Below are 8,902 nucleotides of genomic sequence, written 5' to 3'. Positions count from 1 at the left end.
TTTTTTTTTTTTTTTTTTTTTTTTTTTTTTTTTTTTTTGTATTGAATTGGCTACAAACCCTGGTGTGTTTGTATTAGTCAGCTCGAGCTGTCATAACTGAAGACTACAGTCTGGGAGGCTTAAACAAAAATTTATTTTCTCACAATTTGTAGTCTGGAGGTCCCAGATGAAGGTGCCAACAAGATTGTTTCTGATGAGACCTCACCCCTCAGCTTGCAGACAATGCCTTCTTGCTGCGTCCTCTCCTAGCCCTTTCTTTGTGTGTGCTCAGAGAGACAGCCCTGGTGTCTCTCTTCCTCTTCTTATAAAGACACCAGTCTTCACAGATTAGGGCCCCATCCTTATGCTTCATTTAACCTTAATTATCTCCTTAAAGGCCAAATCTCCAAATACAGTCACACTGGGGATTAGGGCTTCAGCAAATTCCATTTCTGGGATAGCAACATAATCCTATTTCTGAATTAGCGTTAAAAATAATATTTTTAGGGGTGACTGGCCAGCTCAGTCACTGAGGCATGTGGCTCTTGATCTTGGGGTTGTGAGTTTGAGCCCCACTTTGGAGGTAGAAATTACTTAGAAATAAAATCTTTAAAAAATGATTTAAAAAATAATATTTTTATTTTCTATTCTGAATATCTGAGCAATCGTGTGCAAAATGTGCAAAAGAAACAAAATCAATTTGATATAAATCAGAGTTATCACATAGGTTTATTTGAAAAATGTATATTTGTGCATAGAGCACATAGTTCATGGTGGAGACAGACCGAATGTTTAAAAAATACTTACTGATTGATAGTAGAACTGCCACAAACCTTTGCTATTATGCGTGTGTTGTGTCTTAATATGTCCATAAGTAATTGTGTTTAATACCATATCTAGGTGGTTTATGTTCAAAAAACAATCATTCATTTTTTCCTACTCATTTAATAAACACTTGTAGTTGGACAGTGGGTGCATTTCAATACAAAGACATCATCTCTTCCTGGTGTTTGAAGACCTTCGGTTATTCTCCTTGAACTAAAGTGGTAAATACTGTAATAAATAGAAATCTCTATTTCTTGCAATCTCAAGGAAGTAGGCAAAATATTATGGCTATAGAGTAATTTATAATTCTCACTCTCTTATGAATTAGAAAATTTCTGGCAAAATACCACATTTTAAGTCATAAATAAACAGTCCATTCTGAGCAACTCCCACCCAAAACTATTCTCAAAACTTTCATTCATTGAACAAAATGATATAAGATGGCTTAGGTAAAGGATTAACATGTTTTAAGCACATCATACACATTTAACAATTGTTAGTTACCTCCTAATCCATAAAAGAGCAAAAATTAAAGATATGCATGATGATAAAAGGATATTTATTTGATATATGCCTTATGTAGTTTACCCTTTCTGCAAGACAGAAAACCATTCTTTCTCCTTTCTACTCCATATCCAATCTCAAGGAGGCTCTTTAAAAATTGTTTATTATTGAAGTAGAGTTGACACACAATATTATATTAGTTTCAGGCATATAAGATAGTGATTTAACAACTTTATACCTTACACAATGTTCACCATGGTACCATCTGTCACCATACGACATTACTACAGTATTGTTCCCTATATTCCTTATGCTATTCTTTTCATCCTATGACTTATTTATTTTGTAACTGGAAGTTTGTACCTCTTAATTCCCTTTACCTGTTTCTCCCATTCCGTCACCCTCCTCCCTTCTGGCAACTACCAGTTTGTTCTCTATATTTATAAGTCTCTGTTTCTGGGTTTTGTTTTTGTTGTTGTTTGTTTGTTTTGTTTTATAGATTTCACATATAAGTGAAATTATATGGTATTTGTCTTTGTCTGACTTATTTCACCAAGGATAATACCCTATTGTTAAAATGTCCATGCTATGCAAAGCGATCTACGAATTGAAAGAATTCCCTATCAAAGAGGATCTTTTTACAAAAAAATTAATACCTTGATTAAAATCTCAGACTTACAGGCACAACTAGACTCAGGTACCCTTAAGTTCAAATCCCTGCTCTGCATCCTTTATGGCTTGGTGACCTTGGCAAGTTCCTTATTCTCTCTCATCCTCAATTTTCCTAATTCATAAAATTAGGATAATAATATATTCCTCATGGATTTTCTGTGAGAAGTACATGAAATAACTTATGTGAAATCCTAAATAGGAACTCAGTAGATGAAATATTATTATTATTATTATTATTAAACACTGTCATATTTTCTTTCATACTGATTTAACTTGAAATATTTAACTTGTTCATGGAAAGGAGTCTGGAAAAACCTGAAGGAGTCTAATTTCCAACCATGATTTTAAAAAATCTACTTGAACTTTTGAGTTTCTTGTAATTTTATATCCAGGACTCCAAATTTTGTTCTCACATGCACCAAAAGCTATTAAACATCCTTTGTTAATGGTGGAAAGTAAACAGCTTCTTAGGAAGTAAGACTTTGTCATGCAAGAATATATAGATTTATGTCCAGTTCTTTGATTAAAAAAAGAGAAAAAGCCTTTCTGGAGTCAGAAATGTTTCTCAAACCACTATAGAATAACAATTATGACTCTCCACTTTTTATTTTTATTGCTGGATTGAAAAAGATGACTCTACAATGCCTACATCAGGAGGATATTATTCTACAAATAAGGGCCCAGCGTGACATTTATGAGAAAGCTGGGGTCCTTCTGCGCAAAACTGATTGGTGCTCAGCCAATGGGCTCCGGGGCGTTGCAAATAAAGGTACCTTCTCCACTGGGCTTGATCGGAAGCAGGGCAGAGTGTTGCCTCTGCCTGTGGAACTTCAGGAAATGCTCAGCCCCTGTGCTAGCAGACTACATCTGTGGTCAGCAAAGACAAACTGGACTTTGAAGATGAAACACCTTGTTCCTCAATGCCCTTCCATCTTGGTCATCTGTTGCTTCTGCATGCTACAGATTCCCTCTTCAGGTAAGGGGACTGCTTCATCAGACCCCAGCTAGCGTGAACTCTAAGAAAGACTGAGACAGACCTTGATCCTTCAGGGCGGTTCTGGAGGGAATCAAACTTAATCCCCTCACCTACCCCCATTTCCACCCTTTTGAAATGTCTTCCCATTTGTCTCCAACATTTAAGAGAGTGTGGACAGAATTAGATGCTGCAGCCTTTTACCAAAGGAGGCAACTTACCCTTGTGAAACTCTCTTTAAACAATTCCTGACTCAGGGCTGTCCCAAAGATGTGCCACTAAAACTGTGAGGGATATGAGTTGGGGACCCCAGAGCCTTAGCCATCTGTACTCCGGGAATTCTGAAGAGAGAACAGAGACAGTGAAACTGAGTTTACAGACCCAAAGACTGAAGATTGAGGGACAGTTGGAAAGGGGCGGGGAGGGAGCAGAAACAGGAAAAATGGAATATTTTCATAGCCTTTCTGTGGGCTCCCAGGAGGCAGGATCCCTGACAGCTGCGGAGGCCCCAAGTCTTCCTGGGCTTGGGCGCTGTCCGAGGTGCTGACTGAACATGGGCGTTGCTTCACTAACTTCTGAGAACCAGTATGATTGCAGGCTGGAACCAGGGGTGGGGTATGGGCTCAGTAGTCGGAATGCGTCGTCCATTTCAAGGTGATTCGCCAAATGATGCAGGAAAGCATGTGGTGGTAGCTCCAATTGGAAGCAGGGACTATTTCAAAATTTCAGATTTTTTCATTAGAATTTTGATCTAGGGGTGTAGAAAATCTTTGAAAGTATATTCAAACAGAAAATATATTTCAAACAGTATGTTTGTTTTGCTGTGTCCTGTAGTATAATCACAAAACCTAGGCATTACAAGGAACCCTGGAAGTCATCTAACCTTTCATGGAGAGCAGGCATCTATGATTTCCCTATTTGATTACTTTCAGTGACACCCAACTCAATACCAGCCTGAGAGCCGGTAGCTGCCTCTTCTGGGCTCCAATCTGTTTGTGTTACACTTTTGGGAATTTGTTATTACTTTTTATCTGTCTATATATTTATATCCACCTCCCCCTTTTCCTCTTTGATTTTATGTTTCCTGAGGGTAGGTCCCTATGGTCTTTATCATTGTGCTGTTAACACAGAACCTCTTAATAATCCTTATAGGATTGGTTCAATTTATTTTGCATTTTGAATGGCTCCAATCATCAAAATTTTCTTTACACTAAACTGAAATCTGATCACATGTAACTTCTAGCCATTAGCCCTAGTTCTGTCCTTTGGGAATACAGAATAGGACTAATACCTCTTATGATAGTTCTCAAAATAATCGAAGGCAGTTAACATACACTTCCTAATTTTCCTCTTTACCAAAGAAAACTATTCTCAGTTCCTCTAACTCTACTGCATAGTCTATCATTTCAAATAGGATTACTACCTTTCAAGGCTTGGACACTATTATTTCTGTATAGCACAAGATTTTCTTGGCTTTTTCTTGGCTAATAGATTACAGGAAGCAAAATATCAGTATTTTAAAAACATAAATATACTACCCTTGGGCCAGATATTCCCCGTCCCACATTTAAAAACTCTAAGTTCAGAGTTTTACACGTACCCCATTTAATTTCATCTATCCAATTGATTCCTTCAATTGCTGTATTAGCTATTCTCCCAAGTGTTGTATCATGCACAAATGAGATGAAGACTTCATTTAAGCCAGATAAAGATTGACTGGCATAGGGTACAGCTGTGTGTTGGTAACAACCTTACCCAGAACCTACCCCTGGAGAGTCTGATGAAGCAGAGAAATGAGTATCTGAATTTCTTAAACTTTCCAAGAGTAATTCTGATGGACATACTTTCTTGACACGATTTCCTGATATTCTATCTTCATAAATTCCATCAAAATACAAATTAAGTTGTTACCCAGGTATCTTTTCCCTCTTTCTTGAGTTACTAACTTTTATACTGTTAACTCCTGGTAAATAAAAAAACACTGTTCTTAATTAATTTTGGTACAAATCTCAAATTACTATTGGTAGGTAGAAGTGTTTTCTTTGTAAATCCTTTTAAAAATATTGTATTTCTAGAATCTCTGTATGTTTTTTCATGGTAAAGATTTAAAAGTTAATGCTATGACCTTCTCCCCCCTAATTAATATTTTTATGATTTCTCACAATAGGATTTCCTCGACCTCTAGCTGATGCCCCAGATGGCTTGGATATCACACAGCTTGAGGTACACTGCTGTTCAGTATGTGAGATTTTTATTTAGTCTTGGCCTTGAAAATATCATGTGGATAATGTTCACTTGAAACTATTTTAAGATCAGATTCTTGGCTGCAGTAGGAACTCATGTCGCCATTTTCATGGCCTCATTTAAGGCATCCTGAGAGTTGTGTTGAAATTCACTGCTACGGTGTGAGAAGAGAACGCAAGGTTCATAAATGGGACAATTTTAGAATTTTATAGTGTTTTAATAGATTGTTATTGACTAAGGAATTTATACTGATCTTTGATTCTTTTTTTTTTTTTGTATTTTTCTTTAGCAGCTGGCATATTGGGCAACTCTTTCTAGGCAACCTAAGGTAAAAAAAAAAGATATATATATATGTAATAATTCTTTTATTTTTATCTTTATTTTTTTAAGATTTATTTATTTATTTGAGAGAGAGAGACTGTGCATGTGTGAGTGGGGGAGGGAGGTGCAGAGGGAGAGAATCTCAAGCAGACTCCCCACTGAGCATGGAGCCTGACTGCAGGGCTCCATCTCACGACCCTGAGATCATGACCTGAGCCAAAATTAAGAGTCGGGCACTTAACTGACTGAGCCACCCAGGTATCCCCATATAATAAATCTTATAAGTGCACATATTTATACCATAATTTATATCTGTAATAAGCACACTCTTTTGCTACCTCCAGGAGAAATCCGTGCGTATGTCTAAGAACACAGGTAAGAATGCAGTTTTAGGAAATAACAAGTCAATCTCTCAAATATAAAATACCATAAAATATTCGTAGTTCATGTATATTCTTACAATTATCATAATAATATATACATGTAGAATTACATTAATTATGTATGTTATGATATATTGTGACATATGTTACAAATTGATATACTATAATATTATAGTTCTTCAAAACAACAGATCTCATGTAAAGGACCCAACAGTGACAGTAACCACAACAGAAATGTTTCAGTGGATACAACGTAAATGTTGATTCAATCAAAAGTGCAAGAGGGTGGTGTTAGGGTGGATTCCATGATTCTTAAGTGTAAACTGAATGTCTTCATGTTTATCATGTTTTCACCTTGAGCTATATCTTTTCTTCCTCCATCCCCTCTCCCAAGCCACAGCATACGGCATCCTGGCCACATTGAACTTCTCATTATTCCCCAAAGGCACCAGACCCTTATATCTTTGCATAGGTTTTTCCTTAGCCAAAAATGCCTTTGCAGGCTGTGTTAGCAGCTCAGACCCTAAAACTAAAGTACCTGGGTTCAAAACCCAGATCTCCTTAACTTTGGCAAGTTTCTTAATCTCTTTGTGTCTTGGTTTCCCCATCTGTAATATGGGAATAATAGTTATATGAGTCTCATAATGTTATTGTGGAGATTGAGTTCTTGAATCTCTGTGAAGTGTTTTCAACAGTGTCTAGAACACAATAAATGACAGCACTTAAGTGCCGACTGCTACCATTGTCCCTGATGCAAGTAGTGGCCATTCCTCAAGACTCAAACATTACTCTTTTTAAATCTTTTTTTTTAAGATTTTATTTATTTATTTGAGAGAGAGTGGGAGAGAACAAGCAGGGAGAGCAGCAGAGGGAAAGGAAGAAACAGGCTGCCCGCTGAGCAGGGAGCCCAATGTGGGGCATGATCCCAGGACTCTGGGATCATGACTGAGCCAAAGGCAGATGCTGAACCAATAAAGCCACCCAGGCAGACCTACTTTCTCTCTTAAACTTCATAAATATATCATGCCTATTTCTTCTTATTTTCAGTTTATCCTTATGCACATGTCTGAAAACAATTGTCCCAAGATTGGAAAGGTAAAATGAGATTCAGTCTTAAAATAGTGATGTATTGCTGGCAACTTGCTTTTTTGTAAAAAAAACTTGCATCAACCAGAGTCTTATTAAGTCTGGATTGCTTTTTAGAATGCCAATTTATTTCATAATATTCAGATAAATTCAGCAAGGTCCCTGGTGTAACTTATACTGAAAGCCTCATCAACTGGCCACCCCAGTAAAATTCCATGTAACTTACCCTCCCAATTCTCTTTCCAGGATAATCAAGACATATACAAAAGGGTGAGTACCACCTAGTCCGGCAACGCAGGCATGCAACTTTCAGGTTGATAGTGAGTGACACACGCACTAAATTCAACTTTTTTTTTTTTATTCAGTTTTTATTTCACTACTCCAGAACTCAGAAGCCGACACTTCCAGTTAAAAGTGGGGTCAGTATTTTACCATGCTCATCTTTCTGTAAAAGTGACTCTCCTCTGCTTATCTTTTATCCTGTCCTAATTAATATGTGCAGATAAGTAGAAAAGCAGGGGGCTTGCAGACACTGTCTGTGTAATACCTTTCTAAGAGCTTTTTCCTGGGGCTTCAGGGATTCTCTCTCTCCTGGTCTGGACTGGGGGTGGTGGGAGGCTGACAGATCTGAAAACTTAGAGAATATATTCTAGAAAAGGAAAAATAAGTGAGGAGTAACTTTTTATTATGCACTTTAACAGATGTTTGAAAGACCTGATAAATACTGAGCTCAATTTACATTTATCATATTACATTTTTTTTTTAATTTTAAAAACTGCTTTGTGACGTGTAACATGCCATATCCCCAGTAGTGACCCATGGAGGTGCACCTTCTATAACCATCACTGTGTATATATGCTATGGGAATAACATACATCACTTCTACTTTTTTATTATAAACTAAAGTTACCCTTAGAAGCAGGTTGTGTAAGTGGATTTTCTGCAGGGTATGATTTGAGGAATATTAGGAAGGTCATAGAATAAAAATTTTAATTCAGGGGCTCTGTTACAGTAACAGAAATTCTACCATTAGAAAGTCACTTATTTATATAATCAAGGCTTTCCAAGTCTTCAAGAACACCCTTTAAGAAAACAGAAAAACAAACAAACAGAAAAAACACCTAGTGAAGTGTTTTTTCCCCTAAGAGGTAAAGACTCATCTGTAGTATAGGTTTAAGAATGAGGATCAGATGAGGATGAGGATAGTATCAGGAAGGGCCAAGGGCACTACAAAGGGAGAAAAGACAATGGAAGGAGAAAGATAGACTCTGTGACACAAGCAAACCTTTAGTCTGAGCCAAAATACTGACGGAGGATTCACAAAAACAAGGTATGTATGTCTGAGTGTGTGCAGGGCAGTCACAGACAAGCAGTGCAGCAAAATCAAATGCATTAGAGAGAGGGGATTCTGGATGCTGTCCTTCCACCTCCTCGCCTAAACTAGGAGAGACAACTGGAGCAGAAAAAGACAAGGCACTGCACCCTAGAAGGACAGAACACTTGGGAATAAGGCAGAGAAAAGTCTGATTTACCCTAAGGGAATATTTGTAAGTGGTGTGTTGGAATTGTAACCTGCTATAAAGGCAAGCAGTTCTTGAAAACCTAAAGTTTCAAGCTTAGGCGTGGACATGAATTTTATCCTGGACATTAAACCCATTTAAGGGAGGGAGTGGAGAGGACAGCGTAGCCCGGGCTGTGTCCTGGCGGGCATCCGACCCCGCCCCCCATTCTGCTCCCTCTGTTGCAGTTTCCGCCTGTGCACCCATTAATGCGCCTGGCCTGGCAGGTCGCCAACCAGAGGGTGAAAAGATTTTCGCAACAGCGAGTAGGTGCTTTTCTCTTCGGCTGTGTTTTTATGCCACCGCAAGTTCACTTAACCGTGGTAAATGCTGGTAAATGTGTGTGGTTGCTGGGG

At 37.8% G+C, this 8,902-nt stretch overlaps 1 protein-coding gene across 1 annotated transcript in view; it reads left to right on the top strand.

Annotated features, from left to right (window-relative positions):
* Positions 1-8,902, top strand: part of NMS (neuromedin S) — a 15,519-nt gene that overhangs the window by 2,365 nt on the left and 4,252 nt on the right. Inside the window, exons 2-8 of the mRNA XM_034658983.1 lie at positions 2,611-2,956; positions 5,121-5,176; positions 5,487-5,525; positions 6,949-6,996; positions 7,234-7,257; positions 7,353-7,406; positions 8,735-8,812. Of these exons, the coding sequence (XP_034514874.1) occupies positions 2,611-2,956; positions 5,121-5,176; positions 5,487-5,525; positions 6,949-6,996; positions 7,234-7,257; positions 7,353-7,406; positions 8,735-8,812 (645 nt within the window). The remainder of the gene's footprint in view (positions 1-2,610; positions 2,957-5,120; positions 5,177-5,486; positions 5,526-6,948; positions 6,997-7,233; positions 7,258-7,352; positions 7,407-8,734; positions 8,813-8,902) is intronic.

This window comes from Ailuropoda melanoleuca, chromosome 4 (genome assembly GCF_002007445.2).
Source record: "Ailuropoda melanoleuca isolate Jingjing chromosome 4, ASM200744v2, whole genome shotgun sequence".
NCBI classification, from domain to species: Eukaryota; Metazoa; Chordata; class Mammalia; order Carnivora; family Ursidae; genus Ailuropoda; species Ailuropoda melanoleuca.
Note: the sequence above shows the minus strand (reverse complement) of the source record. Positions and strands in the feature narration are given on the sequence as shown.